This window comes from Anarhichas minor, unplaced genomic scaffold (assembly GCF_050575085.1).
Source record: "Anarhichas minor isolate MPS153535 unplaced genomic scaffold, ASM5057508v1 ptg000007l, whole genome shotgun sequence".
Classification (NCBI taxonomy): domain Eukaryota; kingdom Metazoa; phylum Chordata; class Actinopteri; order Perciformes; family Anarhichadidae; genus Anarhichas; species Anarhichas minor.
This window is the reverse complement of record NW_027466453.1, coordinates 6,277,817-6,300,053: the sequence shown is the minus strand read 5'-3', so window position 1 is coordinate 6,300,053 and position 22,237 is coordinate 6,277,817. Positions and strand designations below refer to the sequence as shown.

At 49.1% G+C, this 22,237-nt stretch overlaps 1 protein-coding gene across 3 annotated transcripts; it reads right to left on the bottom strand.

Moving 5' to 3' along the window:
* Window positions 1-23: 23 nt before the first annotated feature.
* bptf (bromodomain PHD finger transcription factor) lies at window positions 24-22,180 on the bottom strand. Of its 3 annotated transcripts, XM_076083751.1 has the most exons (32): window positions 21,428-22,180; window positions 19,478-20,300; window positions 18,218-18,438; window positions 17,056-17,226; window positions 16,701-16,883; window positions 15,299-15,478; window positions 15,095-15,180; window positions 14,517-14,869; window positions 13,825-13,956; window positions 12,885-13,014; window positions 12,432-12,567; window positions 12,047-12,334; window positions 10,404-11,931; window positions 10,012-10,136; window positions 9,673-9,801; window positions 9,401-9,551; window positions 9,182-9,305; window positions 8,857-9,085; window positions 8,201-8,359; window positions 7,712-7,845; window positions 7,506-7,617; window positions 7,205-7,404; window positions 6,082-7,060; window positions 4,457-5,958; window positions 4,286-4,368; window positions 3,936-4,161; window positions 3,286-3,848; window positions 3,023-3,199; window positions 2,740-2,932; window positions 2,464-2,548; window positions 2,190-2,376; window positions 24-1,761 (listed from the first exon to the last, which is right to left on the bottom strand). In XM_076083751.1, exons 1-32 carry the CDS (start codon window positions 21,963-21,965, stop codon window positions 1,746-1,748), a joined length of 10,143 nt encoding a protein of 3,380 aa, XP_075939866.1. In that variant the 5' UTR covers window positions 21,966-22,180; the 3' UTR covers window positions 24-1,745. The 3 variants fall into 3 exon arrangements, with proteins under 3 accessions (XP_075939866.1, XP_075939874.1, XP_075939881.1); XM_076083759.1 differs by lacking the exon at window positions 8,201-8,359; XM_076083766.1 differs by lacking the exon at window positions 16,701-16,883.
* Window positions 22,181-22,237: the final 57 nt, after the last annotated feature.

Genomic DNA, 22,237 nt, shown 5'->3' with positions numbered 1-22,237 from the left:
GCCACAAACACACAAGGAAGAACTCAGTCTTTTCATTTTTATTAAGTTCCATATACATCAATATTTCTTCAGATGTAATACAAAAAAAGAAAAAGAAATCAAGTTGAAATGTGTTTTTTTTTTTTTTTTTTTTTACAAACAGGGCAGGAGCCTTCAAACATGTTGCTTCATCCTCCTCAGTCAGTCACTACCGCAGAGCAGTCCATTTACAATAGCTTATTACTGTACTTTCAGGAGGTTATAGAAGTTTAACCAAGCAGACTACTGGTGTCCAGATATTCAGTACAACTCTCTTTCATGCCACTTCAGACGAAACAATGTGTGGAAACGGGAGGAAAAAATAAAAAGTTCCACTGTGATATCCGAAATTTAGACAAGAAACTCTCAATACATTATTTCATTTCCTATTTCTCATTGGACATGATGACCACAAGGATGGCCTGAGGGTTTGTTTTTTTTAACAAGAAAAAAAAGAAAAAAAGACTGAGATCAAAAAATAAACATAGAAATATGAGAGCTCCTTAAGAGTCTTTTTCTCCGAGGTAAACTTTTCTTCTGAAACGCCTCAGTCGCTCGCGCTCCTCAGTACAGTCCCACTGATGAAGACAGGTCCAAAAAAGACAAAAACAAGGTCCCTTAGAGCTGAAATGGACAGCTCTGCCTGAACAGCTCTGCGAGAGCAGCAGCGCTGGCTACACCGACAGTCAGGGGAGCTGATCCCACACACGGGACGAGGCCGAGTCTGTCACAGAGTTTACAGTTCAGAAAAAGCCATATTCTTGGCAAGTGCATTTTGTTTGAGCAATGTGCGGTGCTTTCTAAGAGGCTGACGAACACTGTAGCTTGTTGTTATGAGACCTACAGAATGCGGAGAGAGGGGAGAGGAAAGTTGAGAGCCCTTCGCAGTTTTCTTTCATTTACGGTCGCGACATCTCGACAAAAAACAAACACAGAGGATGCAAAGAGGTCGGCGGAGGATCCTGAAGCCGTGTTGGTGTAAATTCACTGGGAATGCTTTTATTAGTGAAGGAAATCTTCCACAACTACAAACTGAGGTTACTGTGTGACGCAAGGATTCCTCGCTCTTTGTAGTACATTTTTAGTCTCATAAAATAATACCATCTAAAATGATTTGCTTCATAATTCTTTTTAAAAACATTCAAACACAAGAGTTAGACATATCTTACAACCGCTGTACATGATAAAAAGTATGTACATTCAAGACAACCACCTTAACAGCCAGCTCGATCAAACTCAAAAGGGATGTAACATACAGAACTTCTCATAAATATCTCTAGATAATAAAATATGCAGCTTTATATACGTTTCTTATACCTGGCAAGGTCAACACATTATCCAATCCAACTCAGATGTGTAACAGAAAATAAATACATGTTAGGAAGTCAAATGCATTTAAAATCCCACTGAAAACACAAAGGACTGTTCAACAAAGGCCAGATTTAAGGACATGATGAGAAGAAAGCTTGTCCCTCGATTACATGGTAAACGCATCTCAACATGGCTGCCATTGTGACTAAACTGAATATTGAAGTAACCAAAAAAAAAATGTTAAATTGGTGGAATTTACATGAAAGCACAATTGGTGTTTTTGTGTATTTTTTTTTTCTTTATCAACAGATTTGTTTTGTTTTATTTTGTTTGCCGTTCTGGAAATCGAAAGTTCCCATTTCATTATTACTAGAGACCCCCAGCATCCAGTCCAGACTCCAGCTAGACTGGCCCACTTAAGAATCTGACAATCTGCAAGAAAGAAGAAAAAATGGGATGGCATAAATCAAAAAGGCATGCAGCAAACAAGTGAACAGACACAAATGCGAGATGACACACACGGTACAGATGTAACACGGCGTCGAGTTATGTTAAGACATCGGACGGGATGTCCTAAAGCTTCGGCAGCTCCGTTGTTTTTAGTACGGACGAGCAACGGCGACAGTGCAAAGCCAACTCTAGTCTACAAAAGGAGAGCACGAGCTACTGCAAAATGACACTCGCTACTCATGCCAGTGGTATGAACAAAAGTGAGTGAAGGGCATAAACGCATAAATAAAGAAAAGGACGACATGACAGCCAGTCACAGCTTCACGACACGCGAAACGTTAAGCGTGGAGGAGGAGAGAGAAACTCGGGGAACCCGGAGAGTCTGCAGCAGCAGGAGCACCCGACCTTACCTGCTCGCTTTGAAACCTTTGAGCTTCTGTACAAAGAAGGCTTCGAGCACCTCGGCGCACTGAAAGAACGGCGTGTCGTTGGGGTTGTAATAGCGACAGTTGTCGAAGATTTTGGTCACGTCGGCCACAAACTCGGTGAGCTTGTGGTAGTGTCGCTTTTGCAAGCGGGTTTCCATTGTGGAAAAGTCTGCAAGGGAAAGAGAAATGTGTGATTTTTCTTTGAATAGAATGCACGAGACATTTCCTCCAAACAACGGCGACGATTTGTTCTTACCCATCGGCTCCTTGATGACGCGGTAATAATCGGGTGCGTCGTGGGGATCCACCGGTTCAAGGAAAGGCCAGGCCATCTTGTGAGTCTGTTGGAATAACACGAAAACGCTTACAGAACACATTCTCAATATAGAGAATCACAAATACCAAAATCAAAAAAAAAATATTTGTAGAATTTCTCTTTACGTCATTTAGAATTTGCTGCTCGTTTTCTGGCCGTAAAAAGTTATTCGATTTAGTATAATTAAAGACACCTTGACAAACACAGGTTCCATACCTGTAACGAGCGTAGTATTCTTTTCAACCCCTCATAGTCCTTGTCGGTGAGCGGCGTGAGGACTGTCATGGCATCCTCCGTTGACTGACACTGCGGGCAGACGTACAGGTCGATTTGATTGGCCTCACTCTGCAGGATGCCCACGCACCGGCCGTGGTACCAGTTCTGGCAGCGGTCGCAGCCGATGTAGAATCTGTGGGTGAGAATCGGACACGTTAGCGCACCTATGAAACGCCGCTGAAAGCCGACGACAGCGTGTGCGAGGTCGCGGGAGGAGCCTTACTGCGATTCGTCGTACGGCGTCCGGCAGATGCAGAACAACTCCTCGTTGCTCGCTCCCTCCTGACCGCGTTTGCAGTCGTTGCACACAAAGTCCTCCAGCTTCTTGGCCTCTTTCTCCGTGATGCCGACACACACGCCGTGGAACCAGTTGGAGCACAGGTCGCACCCGATGTAAAACCTGAGGGGGGAAAAGGTCGTTAGTTTGTGTCGTTGTAATGCAATCGCAACAGTTTAGCGTCTTTTTTTCTTCTCCAGAGAGCTTACTTTGACTCGTCGTAGGCCGTTTTGCAGACGCAGTACAACTTGGTGTCCTTCTTGTGATCCTTTGAGGTAGAAGACAGCTTCTTCTTCTTCTTGTGTTTGGACGAGCTGGAATCTCCGTCCTTGTCTCCGTCCTTATCTCCGTCCTTGTCTCTGTCCCTGTCTTTGTCCTTGTCTTTGTCTCTGTCCCGATGTCTGTCCCGCTCCCGCTCCTTCTCCTTCTCTCGATCCCCGTCTCGGTCTTTGTCTCGGTCCCGACATCTGTCTCGGTCCTTGTCCCGGTCCCGCTTCTTGTCCTTGTCGTGATGCTTGTCCTTGTCGTGGTGCCGGTCCCTGTCTTTGATCCTGTCTTTGTCCCGCTCCTCTTCCCTCTTGCGTTTGTGGGACGAGGACGACGAGGACGGCGAGGACGCCGCGTGGGCGCTGTGAGAGGAATGTGTGGCGTGAGAGGGATGGGAGGAGTGAGAAGAGGCCGCCTTGACCGTCGCTGCGGCGGCCTGAGTGATGGCGGTTCTGGCTTTGTCCTTTTCTTTTTGTAGCCTGGCTATGTCCCGCCTCAGCTCCTCCTGAGAAGGAGACAACACATGTAATGTAATGTCCGGCATTTCTGGTGCATCTCTTACCATCTCGACGGAGGCGGACCGGGCGCTCACCTGTACTTGCAGCTGCAGCTCCTTGTCCAGCAGGGCCCTCTTCTTCAGGATCTCCGCCTTCAGCTGCTCCTTGTGCTTGTACAGCAGCCCGGTCAGCTTGGTGGCGTTCTGCCTTGAGCGTTTCTGCTCCACCACCTCCTCCTTCTTCCTCTTCTTCGCCGCCTGCTTCTCGTCCTTCTCGATCTTGTCGAGGATGAACTTCATCACCTGGTTGCACACGATCATTCTGAAAACAGAGGACAGCAGGGGGCGCCGGAGACAACAAGAGCGAAGTGAATACCATGAAAATACAACCGTCATCCAACATTTGTCATAAATCCCCACATTTCTGTGATTATCAAGCCCCAAACCTCTGGTTCTCCTCTCTCTCAGCGGCAGCCAGGCTCTTCTTCTGTTTCAGCTGTTCCGCTGTAGCGTTCTGCTTCACGACCACCTGACAACAAAAACACTTTTTGTTAATATTAAAAGTTTTTAAACGCTGTAAGAAATGAATCACTGAAGTTTTCTGTTTTTTGTCACACCTGCTTTTGGATGCCATCCCCGGGGCTAACGGCCTGCAGACTCTGCTCTTTCTGTTCCCTTTTAACCTCCTGGTGTTTCTTCTTCTTTGGTTTTTGTTGCTGTTGCTGCTGCTGTTGTTGTTGTTGTTGCTGCTGCTGTTGCTGTTGTTGTTGTTGTTGTTGTTGTTGCTGCTGCTGCTGCTGCAGCTGCTGTTGTTGCTGCTGCTGCTGCTGTATTCTTTGGAGCTGCTCCTGGACGCTCGCTGGTGCCTGTATTGTCACCATGTTCTGGATTTGGTGGGCCTGGATTTGCCCCCCTGTCTGCTGGATCTGGATTGGCAGCTGCAGTTTGATCTGCTGGGGAACTGCCCCACCCTGCTGCTGTGCCTGTGCCTGTGCCTGGATCTGGGCTTGGATCTGAGCAGCAACATGGGGCGGCAGAGCCGAGAGAAGCTGGACAGGCTGTTGGAGGCCTGGAACGGTGATGAGCTGATGCCTGATCGGAGACTGGACCTGAAGCTGAGGCTGCGCTTGAACTTGAGTTTGGTTCTGAGGCTGGAACTGGACTTGGAGCTTAGCTTGGACTTGGGGTTGGGCTTGGACCTGAAGCTGTTGCTGGACCTGGGTCTGCTGCGGTGACTGGACTTGAAACTGGGGCTGGGTTTGGACTTGAGTTTGTACCTGGGGTTGCTGCAGGGTCTGTGGTTGTGGGTGAACGTGGCTCTGTTGCTGGAACTGGACCTGAACCTGGGGATGCAGTTGGGTTTGGATCTGGGGCTGTAGCTGTAACTGAGTTTGGGCCTGAGACTGAACCTGGGGTTGAGATTGAACCTGGGGTTGGGTTTGAGCCTGTGTTTGAAATGAAGCCTGTACCTGGGGGTAGTACTGAGGCTGCACCCTTGTTTGGAGCTGGGCCTGGACCTGCGGCTGGGTCAAAGTTTGGTTTTGGGACTGAAACTGCACCTGAGGTTGATTTTGAGCAATGGGCTGTACTTGGGCATGGGGCGGTTGCTGAGGTTGTGGCTGAAACTGAACTCGGACCTGGGGGTGGCTTTGGGCTTGCGCCTGGAGATGGGCTTGAGTCGGAATGTGAGGCATTTGTTGGACTTGGCCAAAGGGCTGGACCTGAATCTGTGCACGGATCTGGGTTTGACGCTGGGGTTGAAGTTGAGCAAGGGTTTGGGGCTGGAGCTGAGGCTGCGTGGGTCTGACCGTAGTAACAACAGAAGAGACTGGTAGTCCCATATGAACCTGCACTGCTGAGACCGGGATTTGAGACACATGCTGCATGGACACAACGGTAGGGTGCTGGACGTGTCCTTGAGCTTGAGGAGGAAGAGCTGCTTGAGGCAGAAGGGTGACAGGTGATGGATGCATGGAGACCGATGCAGAAGCGGGCACAGTGGCCAGGCCGAGTGTCTGCGCTGGAGCAGCAGCCTGCTGAGCTGGCTGAACAGGAGTCTGAGCTTGAGATGATGCCGGAGTCCAAACCTGGGGCTGAGCTGCCCTCTGCTCGGTCAGAGCTACAACAGGACAGAGAAGCAAGAACAAGCAATGCATTAAACAAGTCAACCATTGTGTATAGACAATGACTAAAACAGGGTGCTGTTGATGTGTGTTTGTGGGAACTGTGTTGGGCTCCTTACCTGGCACTGAGGGTGTTGTAAAGGTGGCGGTGACTGGTGTGACGACAGCGTTGGCCACAGCAGCGTGAAGGGGAACCGGTGCCGTGGCCTGGATTTGGGTGAGAGCTCTGGCTGGGGACGGGACAGCGATATGGGTGGTGGACACAACAGCTAGGACGGGAGCAGAGACCGGAGCAAGAGCCGGGGTTGGAACTTGGACAGGCGAGGGAAGAGAGGGGGAAGCAAACGTTTGGGCCGAGTTAGAAGCGGCTGCTGTGGCGGCCGCCTTGACTGAGACCGGGGCTAAAGCAGGGACATGGCTGAAGGCATGGGTCTGGATCTGGGCTTGAGGCGCGACGTGTCCCAGGACAGGGAGCGACGCTGCAGTTTGTGTTGGGAATGAACCTGGGGCGAGGGTGGAGACCTGGGTTTGCGCAGGGGTTGAAGCTGAGGCGAAGACCGTCTGAGACATGGCCGGGCCTGCATTTTGTGACGGGGTAGGCACAGTTCTTGCCACTTGGGGTTGTGCGGGGACAGAGGCTGGTGTGGAGGCCTGGGCTGCAACGTGAGGCAGGGCCGGCACAGGAGTGGATATTTGAGACTGTGCAGGGACTGATAACGGGGTGGTAGCGGCTGCAACTCGGGTTTGCACAGGGACTGTGGGCGCCAAGCTTGGCATTTGCGTTGGAGCGGGTACGGGGGATGGCATTTGGGTTTGGCCTAGGGCCGAGGGAGTCGTCTGGACTTGCGCAGGGGTTCCGGCTTGAGTCGGCGTTGAGACTTGGGCTTGAGGGGTCTGAGTGGGTGCTGAAGTTGCGGCTGATGAGGATGGGGGGATGGGAGTGAAGAGGAAGCGCTGGACCTGGCCGTTGGGCATGGCTGCCTGCATTAGCTGCTGACCAGGAACGGGAATGACTGTTACTCCCTGGGGGATGATTTGCAGCTGTCCCTGGGTCTGGCCCTGACCCTGGATCACCACCGTCAGACCTGGGTTTCCACCCTGCAGAGTTGCAGACAAAAGGAGTCTCGCCTTTAGCTGACAGCGATATAATTCTCTCTTTGTATCATTCAAAACAAAGTCATGAGGACTTTAAAACATTTTAAGACTTTCACAACAGGAGAACAAAAAAAATGTTGCCCTCACCTGAGCACCCTGTGTCAGCTGCAGGAGCTGTGCCATAGTGAGCTTAACTTGACCCTGCTGTGGTCTGTTGGTCTGGGACGAAGCTACAGGTGACTGTCCAGGTGCTGTGGTGGCTGCATGAGGTGTTGGTGCAGGACCCGCTGCCCTCTGAACAGGTGTAGAAGCAGGACCCGTCTGTGTCACAGCCGGCTGAGGTTGGCCTGGAGGGGGGGGGGGGGGCGAGTAAGAATGCTATGTTTGAGCCACAGAAGGCTGAAGACATTCATTTGCGAAATGAAATCAGATCAGTTAGACAGTACACCTTGCTGAGCCAAGGCTGGACCTCCGGCCATTGTTGCGCCCACAGAGGTAGCCGGGGTCAGGGACTGGCCCATCGTCGTCACAGGCTGCATTTGGCCTCCTGCTGCGACAACCTGGAACACAAAGCCAAAGGTAAAAATTATCAATCACTGCGGTTAATATTTACCCAAGATTCATGTGAAAAGGACGATAGGAAAGGCTTGAGACCTGCTGCTGGGTGGTAGAGGACGTGCTGGCTCTGAGGTTGATGTTGCCAGTCGTAGGGTGTAGTGTGCTGTACGTCCTCAGGTTCGCAGGGGGCCCCGAGGGGAAAATGCCCAGGACTTTCTGCTGGACTACGCCTGTTGATAAGCACGATTATGTAAGGAAAGAAGCAAATGGGCACGGGGTACATGCAGAGATGCAGGGCGAGGATGTACAGAAGCGGCGAGGCATGCACTGTGTGTGGGGAAGTACACTAAAGATATTGTAAAACATTTTAAAAACATTCAGTTCATGGGAGAACTGTAGATTATACACAAAAAAACTGCGACAAAATTTCCGGTCAGAGAAGCTCTTCCATATAATGTTAAAAAAAAAAAAAAAAAATCCATGCTCAGCGCCAATAGATTCTGCCTGCCACACGACACTCTTCCATCCATTTTGGCAAGTGTAAGCACAAACCAGCGGCACATGGATGACACTCGTGCTCCCTACCTCCTTGTGCGGTGGGCGTGACAATCTTGCTGTTAGCGGGGAGCGGGAGTTTGGCGGCGAGGACCTGGCCAGCCACAGCCAATGGGCTGCCAGCGATCTGGAAGGTTTGCTCGGAGGTGGCGACGCCGCTAGCCACGGTGGTCACCGAGCCAACGGGGGCTGCAAGACACACCATGCCACCTGCAGTCACGCAAGGGCCACCGCGATAGCCAGCGAATGGCTGTGGTGTCCACTGGGAGGTCTGAGTCAACCAAGGGGGCGGACATTTTCGAATTTTGGGATTATTGTTTGAATGTTGGATGAGACACAGGCTCTCTCCTGTGTCCATTTGAAACAATTCAATTGAAAATTCTGTTTTAACAGGGCTGAAAGTGGACACCACGAGCCAATCACATTTATTAATGTGAGGAATTGACACAAAAAACGAACAGTTGTGGAAAGTCATGCCGATGGTTGACTTCTTACAGACTGAGATGCCCGTCGAACAGCATTAAAAATAAAAATAAATAAAGGGAAAACCCCAAAAAACGTGTCTTGTGAAAAGGTTGTTTGTCTGCCTGCCTCTAACAGATGATGGATGACAACGCGCACAACCAGTCTACGTAGGATTTCTGATGGGATCATTCAAATCACCCTCTCATTGGGTTCGGGCTTACCTGAGGTGTTGTTGGTCTGACCCTGCTTCACCCAGGACGCAAAAGACTGATGGAAGTTCTTGTCTTGCTGAAAGGAAACCGGAGGGCTCAGTTTGGAGGCCAGGACCATCTTAGCTCCGGGTGTGACCTGACCTGTCCTCTGGCCCACGAACGCCGGGGTGCTGGGAGTGCCGGCCGAGGTGGTGGGAGTGCCGGCGGGTGTACCCGGCCTCAGCGGTTCCAGACGTTTCTGTTTAAGACATTTAAGACATTTAGAGAATATGTTAACCTCCAAGAATAGTGCTACCCGAACAAGGGCTGTGTGTGCAGTGTACATTGTCCGCACCTGTTGGGCAGCAAGTCTGGCCTGTTTCAGCTGATTCTCCAGATGGGCCTTGACTTCCTCTGCCGTCTTCAGACTACTACCAGTCTTAGAGGAATCAATACCCTGCGACTTCTCCCTCTCAACTCTGTAGGAAGGAAAAATGATGACAATCAGGTGAATCAGTGCCCCGATCAGAATACTTCAGTGTTCCCCAGCGGGAGCTTGCTGTGCGTTTCTCACCTTTCAGCAAAAGCCCTGATCTCCCACAGCTCCAGGTCCTCTTCAGCCACCCATGTCTCCACAGCTATAGGCCCGGTCAGCTTCGCTGGCTCGTGCTTCTTCGGCCTCAAGGCGCTTGAGCGCAGGCCTTTCCTCTGTGGAGTCGGCGTTTCTACTCACGGGAAGAGAGAAACAAATGTTATTATATGAACTCTTTCAGCAATCAATCAGGGTCATTCTTCAAATTAGCAAACTCAATTTATTCCATTGTTTCTGATGTTTAGCTTTTTTACCTTTGGGAGCGTCTCTGTTTCCGAGCGGACAGATGATCTTCCTGATGCAGTACTCTGAGCGGATGCCGTAAGGCCCCACGTCTCTCCGTTTTATGATCTCTGTTGTGGTGATGTCCGTGTCCGTGGTTTCTGTGGCAGGAATAAAAACATATTGTCACAATTATTTTAAATGGCAGCCATTCATTACTGCGAGCACTCATTCAAGCATTGGAAGGTGGACACGCCGGTGTTTTGTTAAAAAAGTAATAAGAAGAAGAAGAAGAAGTAGTTATATGTGTGAAGTGGAGACTAATGTAAGTCCAGTACAGGTGAAGACGTCAGTGTACAGCATTCTCTCACCTTTCCGTGTCGTCCCCACAGCAGCAGAGGGCTTAACAGCCATGTCGTCCCACCTCAGGCAGCCCCACAGCAGCCTCAGCATCAGGCTGACCCCAGCCAGCGACCTCACAGTCTGGAGACGGTACCTGAATGGGACACAGTCAGAAGAAAACATGAGCTAATAACTCCAACAACCGCAAGTATATTTACATACACAATTGTATTTACTGTATTTTTAAACCCATCAGCAATGGCAACTGATGTCATTCATTAGTGTCCTTGCTAAAGTTGCAATATTAAATCATGATATTGTTCAAAATAACTAAAAGATTTACAAATGACTATTGTTTATGTGTACTAATTGCTAGCTAAGCATCCCAAACAGTGTAAAAAGATCTAAATGCGTTACCAACCTCCACGTGATCCCAAAAGTGGGCCGAGGTGAGGGGTAGGGCCATATATCCAGGGCGGGCTTGGCGTTGTAGTTGAAGATGGGCACCTCTCTGATGCCCGCCCTCCTCGCCATTCTCTTCAGGTCGTCATTAGGCAGGATGAAGATGCTCTTCTTGCTGCTCTTGGTCACGAACTTGCGGTAGGACGGCAGGGCCGTCCCTGAGCGGGCCTTCTTGGACTTGGAGAACCTGAGAAGGCTGATCCGGTCTTTGGTGGAATACTCCTTACTGATCGTCATGGAGCTGGTTGAAGGGCCCGTCTTGGTGTCGGCTATTGGCGGTTTAGTCCTCTGAGAGCCAAATGCCCTGGAGCTGAGCTGGGTGGTGGTGACAGAGGAGACTGCGCTGCTTGCCGCTTGAGGCGTCGCATCAGACTTACTGATCTTGCTGGACAGATCGGTTGTCGCCACATTTTGGGACTCCGCGGTGGTGGCGTCAGCTGAGCCGTTATTACTATTCAGGCAAGAAGGGCTCGAGGATGGAGGCTTAGCGGGTAGTGTCCCCTCTCCGTCCATGGCCACATCCACAGCCTTGTTGAGAGAGTCTCCTTTCTCTGCCACGTGGTTCTCTAATTTCGGGACTTTCAGGGGAGGTGGGTGACATATGTCGGAGACATCATTTTGAGAGAGCTTACCATTCATCAGAGACTTGACAGTCTCTTTGATGTCACCTTGGTCTTGACTGGCTGGGTCCGAGTTGGTGTTGGAGTCTGCAGGGGCGGTGAGCCCAGTTTTCCCGTTCACCTGCACAGGCCCGGTCTGGCTTTGGTCTACCTCCGTGCTCTGTCCACAGCTCTGCTCCATTTCCTCGTACCCACGTTTCTTAGCATTCTCTCCCACTCGAGCCACCTCTGGCCTCTGTGTTTTTTCTTTACTTTCTATTGCGTCCGATATACAATTGTTTTTACCGTTGGGCTCGGTGCTCGATAGGGGTCCTCCGTTCACTTCTTTGTGAGCTACGGTCTCCCCGCAGTTCCCCTGCGCAGCATTTACCTCCGTCTGCTTGGGTTCCGTGGTTTCGGATTTGACGTCGGTGTCGGCCTTTATCTTCGTCTGCTCCTGCTCAAAGTTAAGCTTTTTAACCACGTGGTCTTTCACCTGAGGGCCCTCCTCCTCCTCCTCTTTTTTCACACACGGGGTCACAGCAGGCTGCTGTTTCCCTAATGTGGATCCTTCGGTCTTAACTCCGGATGTAGGCTTTGTGGCAGCATTTTTGGACAGCAGTGCAGCCTGTCTTAATCGCTCGAGCCTCTGCTTCTCCTCCAAGGTGAACTGTTTCACCCGCCGCTCCAAAAGCCCATCCAGTTTGGAAGGCTTCACTTTCTTCTTGTAAGCTGTCCGCAGCTGGAAGCCCTCGCTGACGTTCACAACATCGTAGTAGGTCTTTGACGCAGCGGTCGCCTCGCTCTTGGGTTGTTCAACTTTCTGGATTGGCTCCTCCCTCACAGGCGACACAGAGGGCGAGGAGGAGTCTCTGTTTTCAGCTTGATCTATAACAAAGAGTCACAGAGGTCAGTGGATGATGGAAACACACATTCATCCATAAATAGCTCCAAAATAAATCCAAAAGATAAAAGGAGAAGGAAATGAATCTCAAATATTTACCTTTCTCGACACTTGAAGCAGCAGTTTCTGAGCAGGGGTCAACCTCCATTTTTTCATCTTCACTCTTCTCTCCTTCTTTCTTTCCCTGCTCCTCCTCCTTGGGCTTTTCTTCCTCCTTTGGGGTCGGGGGTTTGCAGTCCTCCTCTGATGAAGTGCTCTGAGAAGAAGCAGTGACGGACGCTTGCTCATTGTCCCCGTGCGGTGCGTTCCGAGGATCCTGCTTCTTATTTTCCATCAACTTCTTCTGCTTATTAGTACAAGCCGCTGCATTTTGCTTCCTCATTTTAGCTATGAAGATGGTGGGAAAAAAAAAAATCATAGTATGAGCCAATAGTGTCAGCAGCAGGAGAATTCATTGAGGGGATATTGCCAGTTTAGCCTTTACCCTCCAGCTCTTTGCGGTAGTTAACGTTTGTGTTCCCTGGCAGCTTTGGGACGAACCGCGGCACGTGAGTCTTGCTGACCCAACTCCAGCCACCATACCCGGTCACTCTGTACTCCTCCCCTTTCTGCTTCCACACCTTGATGGATAAACACAGAAGTGAGGTCCACAATGACTTTCAGAAGAAGAACCACAACAGGTCTACACATCAAGCTAAGGAGGTACTTCTGCAGTGGTCAGAGGGAACGTAGAGAGATTGCAAATTATCTTTACTAAACGTGTGTGAAAACTAGTTTTAAACGTAATTAATAAAAGTAATGGATGGTTAATCTGAAAGGCCTGTGGCATTACGTCTGATAGAAAGCTTTGGGAAGCACTGCTCTGGATCAGGATGCATGATTTAAAACCTCCTCTGCGGCCTCATGAGGAGCTGGATGACAGATGCCGTTGGTTTACCTGGTGCTTAATGGGGATGGTGTACTTCACCCAGGTGGCCTGTAGCAGTGTCTCCTCATCCTCCAGCTTCTTCTCGCGCTTCTTCACCTTCTCCTTATCCTCCCGCTCCATGGAGGTCATACGAAGTAGCCTGAAGGCAAGGAAGTACAGTGTGTAACTGAGATGCAAGGTGCACGGGCAGTATTGAACCAGTAAAGTTATTATTGAGCGCGCTGCTTGTTTGGTCAACACTCACTGGAGTGGTGACACAGATGAGAAGGAGCTGGAGCCCCAGGGTTCATACAGACATTACAAAATCAAATTCAAGGACTTTCTAGTACTTTTTCAAGCACCATTTCTTCTATTTTCAAAAAGCTTTGCAAAAGGTGCTTGAATTTTGAGATGAAAAAAAATCAAGTACTGGAATACGTTGAAAATAGTACTAAAAAAAGTCCTTGACATTCAAATGGACCACATAACGCTGCCTTATGTTTTGACCAAAGTTCCGGTCGTGTGTGCTTCCGTCAGTTTATCTTGTTTTTTGTATGACTGTATGTTCAAGGCATGACATAATATATAAATTGTACTGTAATATAAATACATATACACCTGTATGTGATATTTGAGCCTTAAACAGTGCTTCACTGAAAAGTTTAAATTGGTGATTTGAATATGTACCCGACTAGTTTCAAGAGAGACGGACACTGATCGCATCATTTATTGACATGGAATAATGAAAATGTATATTACAGTTTTTCCTCGTGAGTTTAGAATGACAGATGTCGGTTATTAACTTATGACACTGTGTGTTCTCACAGACGATAAGATCCGAACACATTCCTCGTCTCACAGCCGCCCAGAGAAAGACAACCTTCCAATGAGCGAGTTGTGTAACGCGTTGTTTTTAAGTTCACACTACATGTTCATGTGCCATTAGTGTGCGTAGCCAACAGCTGTTTACCTCGTGTGTCCAAGAGAATCTTTCCATACTGGCAGCATCACCACTGGTTTGATGGCACACTCCAGTATGGCCAAGGCCAGAGCAAATTCCCGGGCCTTGCTGCACATCTGCACTGCTTTGTTCCAGTTGGTCCTAGAAAAAGGGGAGAGAGACTGTATAAAACCATAGATAACACAGCACAACTGCTTTTTTTTCCTCTCCATTAAGCTTCATCATATTTGAAATTCACCACGTTAAACCGGATTATGTTTCCAAGAACCAAAATTAATTATTTTTGTATCCTTCAAAAAGGTCCAGTGTGTAGGATTTAGGCGGATCTATTGGTAGAAATGGAATATAATGTTCATAACGGCGTTTATTTTAGTGTATAACCCCCTGAAACTAAGAATCATTGTGTTTTCGTTAGCTTAGAATAAGCCCTATATTTCTACACAGGGAGCGGGTCAGGCCGCCATGTTTCTACAGCAGCTTGAAGCTGCCTGAAGGCCTTAATACTGAAGCTTAATACTTAGCGTAGCGACATGAAAGTGGTATGAGAAGTCAGTGTATTTTCCTTAAGCACCCCACAACAAGAGGAACTTCACGCCAGATCAGTGCAGGCATCACCAAACAAAAACCTATGTTAATAAAATATGTCGTTTGGTCTCTGAATCACCAAATCGAGCTTGAGATTAACTGGACAGGAGTTGTACCTGTGCGACGCCCAGTTAGGATGCATAAATGGTCCCGGGACATTGGTCTCCAGCTGGATGATGGTGAGACGCAGGGTGGAGACGGTCAGGCTCCGTGAGCCGTAGATGGAGCCGTTCCACTTGAACTCCGACGCGGTGGTCAGGCTGAACTTGTGGGAGAGGTGGCGTCTCTTGTCGTGGTCCTCGCGGTGCTGGTGCTTGTTCAGGGCCAGGACGTTGGTGCTGTACTGGTTGTGGTAGACCCTGTATTTACCCTCCTGGCCCAGTTTGAACAAGTTGTTCAAGTTCACCGTCAGGTCCCTTTTTAAGAAGCTGAGACGCGACGATTCGCCGTCGGAGCGCACAGGAGAGGACTGAAAGGTGAGAGGGAACGTTACACTCAGCTACACTACGAGACAGTATTTATGCTAACATAAAGAACTTATAGGAGCCTAAATAAGATACAGGATCCTTGATGCTATGGACTCAAGTTAGTCTTCACTCAACTTCTCTTTCATTTTCAAACAGATTTCCTAAAAGAAATGCAGACTCAAACGACATTTTTGTTCCAGACTGCAGTTGGAGAACCCTGGCCTCACCTCTTTGCTGCCTCTGGCCGTTTGGTTACTCGATTCCCGTCTGGCCGGTCTCCCGTTATCACTCTTGACCCTGTTGGTGTGCTCGTCTGTCATTCAGAGAGCAGATGACACAAATGGATTCAAACAGGGCCACTGAAGAGACACTGATTCAAAAGTCGGTGTTAATCTACTTTCGGAGGACCCGCGAGCCTCACTCGTGTTTACCTGTCCCATCCTGGGTGGTGAAAGAGGACCGGGAGGACCGATCGGCCAGGTCGGGCTGCTCCGGTTTCCTGAGGTCTGAAGCCTGGCTGTGGCTCGCCTCTGGTTGAGATGACCGCGGCTGATCTTGGGAAACGTCAGGGCGCTTGTCCTCGCTGCTGGACTCCGCTTTCACACCTTCATCTACAAGGAAGAAAAGTTCGTAAAGACTGAGTACAGGAGTACACGGAGTGAAACCGAATGATGTAAATTACAAGGAATGTGCTTTAAGCAAAGACGGCAGCTGTGTGAACGACATAAAACTTCTCAAATTGGAAATTTTCGCAATATAGCTCAGTCAGACCGTGTTCAATGTAACACCAGGTCTCAAGAATTTTGCGGACCAGTTAGTGCTTCATTAGTCCAGCTAGGCCTATAAACCCATCTTGCACAGGAAAGGCTCCACAAATCCACAACAAGCTGTGCACTTGCTGCAGAGCCAAATCAAGACAGCAGCTCTGCATTTGAGTTGTTAGGAGAGAGAGACAGAGAAAGAGACAGAGTCTCGCATGTACATGCAGCTCTTTGTTGACGAGGTAGCAGGTGGGGCTTCCAGGCAGAGGGCCTTTTGTTTGAGCAGCAGGAACCCACTCAAACGCCCATAAATTGGATAGAGAATGAGGAGCCGGTTGCGACAGACGCGGCGTGCTAGCTGCTGCCAGGGACGCCGTCTAGCACGGTGCCAAAAGCGCAAACGGGAGAGACGACATATATAACACAAGACATGGAATGAATGCAGCAAAGCAGGCGACGAAAGACAAATGGCAGAAAATGGGCCGCAACAGCTTGAGATTCTGTGAAAGGGAATCTGAAAAGGATCAGGCTAGTTATGTGAAACAAGACAAATGTTCCAGCTTTCAGTCGAAAACGATAAACGAACTGTCTGAACAGAAGCAAAGTGAGACCAGTGATCCGGTATTTGTGCCTAGCATAGCAACATACAGAGGGAACGGCCACACCGGCTCGCGTACACTGAATTACTACCTACAGCCTCCTCCGAGGTCTCGGAGCTCAGTTTCATTACAATTCACCCAAAAAAACAAAAGTTGGAACGCCTCCTCAAGTCCAAACTGAATAAACAACGACAACAATTTTGCCATTCAGAAAAATGACTTGAAACCAGATTTAGTTTCCCGTCCCGTCTAGAAAATGACAGATGTAATAGAGACTGAAAATGTAGCCGCCGCCGTACACCCAACAAGGCAAATGAGCAGGGCGAAAAAAGAGCAGGGGTATGGTTAGTGGCAACCAGCACAGACAGATGTGCAGCCCGGCATGAGGTGGAATGGTGAGTTGAATGGCGAGCGATTTGCTGCTGGTAGCTGGACACCGGAGGGAACACCAGTCCATCTTGGGCTCCGAGTACCTGTCCGTTCCTGCTTCGCCACCGGAGGGGACTCCCCGCTCTCCTGGCTCCCAGACTGAGCGGGCTGCGGTTCCTCGTTGGGTTCGAGGGACTCCGTTTTAGGCCCGGCTGCGTCCTGGGCGGCCGAGCCGGCGCTCAGGTCAGACACGCGGCTGTCCTCAGCAGCAGGGGGAACCGCGGCGGCTGTGGTGTGACATACATACACAGGGCGGACAGCACCAGCAGGGTCACAATACTGTTTAGCAGGAAGTCAAGTGCTACCCCCTGTGCTGCTGGGTCTTCTGTTCAGGAGTTACTTTAGGAGAAAATGGCACGTAGAGAATTACAGAACAGTGTGTGTGAAGTTGTCTTTTACCTTGTGAACCAGCGTCTTCCTTGGCCTCGGCGTCTTTGCGCTCTCCGTTGTCGAGCAGCGGGGGGAGCTCGTCCTCCGCTGCTTTAACAGAGCCCGTTCCTGCTTCCTGTTTCGGGTCCTCTCTCCGCCTCTTTGCTTCCCGCCGGATCTTTATGCGCTCCATGATCACATCTAAAAGAAAAGGGGAACATATTCATTGTTCAAATTTAAAAAACAATGCCAGTAATTACATATCAATGCTCTGTGTTGAGCACCTGCTAAGTGAAGAGGATGGATACATGAACTAGTTTCAGATTTAAACAAGTTTAAAGTGTTGAATAAATACAGTCCATACTAATAACTTACCAGGAAAAAAACATTAAAATATTGTTAAGTACAATAACTTTCTTTATTCCTTACATTTGCACATGAAGATCCATTGCTCCAATTAAAATAATCAGGGCTGCAACTAACAACAATTCCTCTTTAATCCTTCTATAAATGTTCGTTGTTAAAAAAAAAGTGTCCTCAGAAGGTCAAAATCTTGAGATCTCCTGTCGGTCTAAACACGCTGATCAACTACAGTTTCCACTGGAACAGAAGGAGCTGTGTCACAACAATCCTAAACAAAGACATGCAAGGTGTGGGCAGCAGCAAGCTTTTAACAGAGGAAACTACAAGCAACAACACCCATAAATCAACTGAGGATGGGGGAGAAAAAGCACTGCGACGGCTTCACAGAAACATCTCTTCTTCCATTTAGGGCTAGAGAATACCGATTCAGACCTCTAGCTTCTGACAGGATGCCAGCGGTACGCCCCCCCCCTCCCCCAATAAAACACAGCGCCAGTTAGTTCGGTGACAGGCGCAGGAAAACTGTTTCGAAACCAGATATGGCAGCCTGTCAAACATGCGCGGAAACCGCCGCCATGGTAATCAAAAGCTTTGCCAGAGGAGGAAAAACAGTTGCTTGATGTCTGAAGAGAGAGAGCGGGAAGAAAAGATAGCGCCTAACGTTAGTGAGTCAACTGTCGTCATGGCAGAGCACCGCTGTCTGAGGGGAGGAACTATCTGATCTGAAGCTTCTATACGACTGTTTGAGAATGTAACCCTAAAGGACACAAACACACACACACACATATATATATATATATATATATATATATATATATCGAATCTGTACCGTTGGCAGCAGAGAGGTAGGATCTGTTGTTTCCGCGGCCTCTGTTGGTGAGGTCCTCCGTGATGGCCATGTGGGCCTGCACCTCCTCCTTCATCTCCTCCAAGGTGGCGTGGAGGTCCGTCTCCCAGTACTGCCGATCCAGGCTGTCCATGAGCTCCTCCAGCTGGGCCTTGGTGCTGTAGTACCAGATCTTCTTCTTCTCGTGCTCGCCGTCCACCTCGCTGGGGAGTGAGAACAGGCCAGGCTGTTAGATCGTTGAACGTACAGCGAACCACATTGCTTCCTCATTGTTGTATAATTAATAAAAATAACAATAAAGAGTTTTAACTTTGGTTAAAGATACATTATACTCTATTTTTTGGGGATCTTTGTGTTGGATTGAATCAATTCTGTTGAAATACCTCTATATAAAACAAGTAGGGGAAACCCTGTACAAACAAGCTGAAAAATAAAATCTATTTCCATAGAGTTCAATTGCAAAAGCAAGCTGCTCACACAGAGTGATACCAGCCATTCAAGATCCTGCTTAGTGTCAAAGACAGGTCACACTGTGACGATAGCAGACTCTGTATAACGAGGAGGCAACCAGGAAACACATCACTGCCAGTGAAGACAAAAGACAAGATAGTCAAACTAATGATTTCATTCAAGGGAGCATGTTGACACATTCTGCCAAGTGGTTTTCACTGCAACTTTCACTTTCCAGCAGTTGGTAAATTTCCGAGTGGAGCAGCTGGAGGCATCTGGTAACGGGAGATTAACCTTCTGGGAAATTACACTCAACTGACTTTTGTTTGCATGAGTTTTATCATTTGACCAAATTTGAGGACCACGTTTGTCATATTTAGAGTAAATGTGCATTTCGTTTCACAACAACAAAAACTTGTTCTGAGGTCATAAGGCTATTATTGAAAATGTTCATGGTTCACGGGTAACTGTAGTACATAGCTGATACCTTTTATTGCTAAAGGACCAAGGTGACATGTTGTCCGTGGATGATTAGTACACGTTTCCCACAGTGCATTGAGGTAAATAACTACTATTAATGATACGACTCGTACTGTACTTGTAAGATACCTTCATATAATAAAGCCCTAAGATAATAAAAATATGATCCAGTATTATGATAAAAATGTATGTTGCTGCTCTCTCTTTTTGTTTTGAATGGATTTGATGATAACATCTGTGTTGAATTTAAGGAAATTAAGCCGTTTGGCACGGAAAGGTAATTATCATGGAGCAGTGATGGTCCTAACTTACACAATAATCCTTCTGTTCAGGAACCAGTACTTCCTCTGGTGGCGGTCGTATCCAATGGGCTCCTGGCGGATGTAGGGCCTGTTCTTCTGCGCCTCCGTCACACTGTCTGTGACACCCGGCACCTTGTGCGCCACGCAAATCTCACACTGCCACTCGTCCTCCGGAACTGCCACCAGCGGTGGTTTCACACACTCCAGGTGGTAGACCGCCGAGCAGGTCTCGCAGCACAGCAGGTCGCCCAGGCGGTGGCACACGCGGCAGTGGTCGTCGTACAGCATGCTGCCGTCGGACATCAGCTCCTCGCGGGCGATGTTGGTGGTGAGAAACTGGTCCACCAAAAACTGCAACACCTTGATCTTGCTTTCGAGCGGTCCGTAGGGATACTCATCCACCTCCTGGTACGGCAGGACGTGATGGTACTCCCGGTCGCTCTCACAGTACGCCCGCAACACCTCGGGCCACGTCATGCCGTCGATGAAGTACAGAGTGGAGTGGACGCTGTCCTTGAGGTCAGCGGGGCCGAAGGTGGTGTTGGAGGTGTCCTCCTCGCGTAGGATGACTTTTAAGAGGGCGTTGTGGGTCTCCGCTATCAAAGTGCACTGCTCCTGGCCGACCAGTGCCGCACAGAAGTCCTCGAAGCGGAAGGGGGAGAGACGCAGCACCGTGCTGAAGTTACGCAGCACCTCGTAGATGGAGGCGGCGTTGAGCAGCTCTTCGCTGGGCACCAGGAGATCCTGGGAGGTGTCGGGAAGCTCGAGAGGAGGAATCTCCTTCTCCTCGAAGATGGGAGTGCGAGGTCGGGGAGGCCGGACTTTTTTCTTCCCTGTAGGATACACAAAATGTATTAGTAAACCATTTTTTTGAGTCACACTTAACGTATACACACACACACACACACGTAAATACATTTTGAGGTTCACAGCCCAAATACTGTGATATTAGGCCTTTATGGCAATAGCCATCTTTTGGATGCAAATACATCAAGCATGCAGCTACTGTGTAGTCAACAATTTCTAAATGTAGTTGTTATTCACGTTATTCTCAAACCTACAGGTGCAGTTATAACGTCATAACCATTCGAGGAGACGGCATTCAACATTTTAGAATCTTAAAGTTGGTAGCAAACTAGCAGGTGTGCTCCTGTGGCTGAGCTGGCTCAACACATGTCACTATTAGCTTAATGAGGCTGCTGCAACTAGGAAAACATGAACTCTCCAGCAGGCTAATTGCGTAAATATTAGTCAGACTAAGTGTTATAACCCCCCCCCCCCCCCCCCCCCCTTTTTTATTTGGCGTGGCACAATGAGAGACATTAAACGTCATTTTAATGAGCTTTGGAGGGAAGAACTGTCGGGTTAACTCAGATGAAAGCTGCCAAAGTGTAAATATGAGAGACGCGCTAACTACGCGCTAAGTTAGCTAGCTAGCTATTATGTTTGTTCTGAATCAGCTTCAATCATGAAGTACTTTTTATTCTTCCCTTATAAAGCAGTGGGTGTTGATGGTTCTTATAAGCACGTACAGTTTCCGTTATCTCACGCTCAGACTTCAGAGTGACAGCAGGCAGCATGAGCTAGTTTTACTTGCTAACGCTAGCACGCTAGCAGCTAAGTTATGAACTTAAAGGCTACCGAATACCATCTCGAGTGAGAGCCGTTTGGCAATTATTCTTAAAATATGTGCGAAAATATTTGACGGGCAATGTGTTGACGGACGGTGACGGCAACAAAGTAAGCTCGCGATACGGTATCCGATTCAATCCACCTGCAGCAGCACTAATGAGCTGACTGCGGCCTGTGTTCATACAGTGTGCATTCTCCATTTTGAACAATAACCTTACTGCTTCCTGCACCTAAAACAGTCACCAGCAGCACGTCGGGATGCATTTCCCGAGCCCTGCAGTGAACGTTGAGACAGAGTAGCCACCGACCGACCACAGTGTTTATTTACCCGGAGTGCTGGCGTGTGTGCTCTGACTCCGAAAGCTACTCTCTGTACAGTAGCTGGCATCATCCTCCGCCTCCTCCTCCTCCTGCTCGTCCAGCACATCATCTTCAAGGCAGTCCGACTCCTCTTTGAGGGCCTCGTCCTCCTCGGATTGAGGTTCCTCCTCCACAAACTCGTCCTCCTCCGACCTCAGACTGACAGCATCGTCGTCCTCGTCGCTCTCGTGATCGTCGTACACCACTGTTTTGGACGCAACCGTCCGCTTCCCTCCACGGCCCCTTTTGCCTCCTCTCCCACAACCTCCACCTCTCCCACAACCTCCTCCTCTGCCTCGTCCCCTGCCCCGTGTTGACGTGACGGATCCCGCTTTCCTCTTCTTGGCCGCCTTGGCGGGCTCCCTCGTGGGGCTCTCTGCGTCCTCGTCCCCGCTGTCCCTGAACCTGGGCTTCAGATTCCTCCTGGGTCTCAAGCCTCGGGCCGTAGCTGGAGACGAGTCCTCGGCTTGTAGCGGTTTGGGCGGCCTGCCTCTTTTCCCTCTCATGATAGAGCGGAATCTAGTATTTTACGATCCCAATGTTTGCGTTGATTTAACCTCCACGAAGGCGAGCGAAAGCGGCACCCTTACAAAGCTGTCCCGGCGGTGAGCCCGTGGAGCCCTCGTGTCCTTTCGGGTTTGAAAGCTCAAAACGTTAGCCCGGCGTCCCGTTTAGGTTCGCCTAGAGCCGCCATCTTTCTTCTTCTCTGCCTCTCTGGCTGAACAAACGGAGCAGGCTCGAGCACTAGAGGAGTCACGTGGTGCCCCTGCTTCCAGCT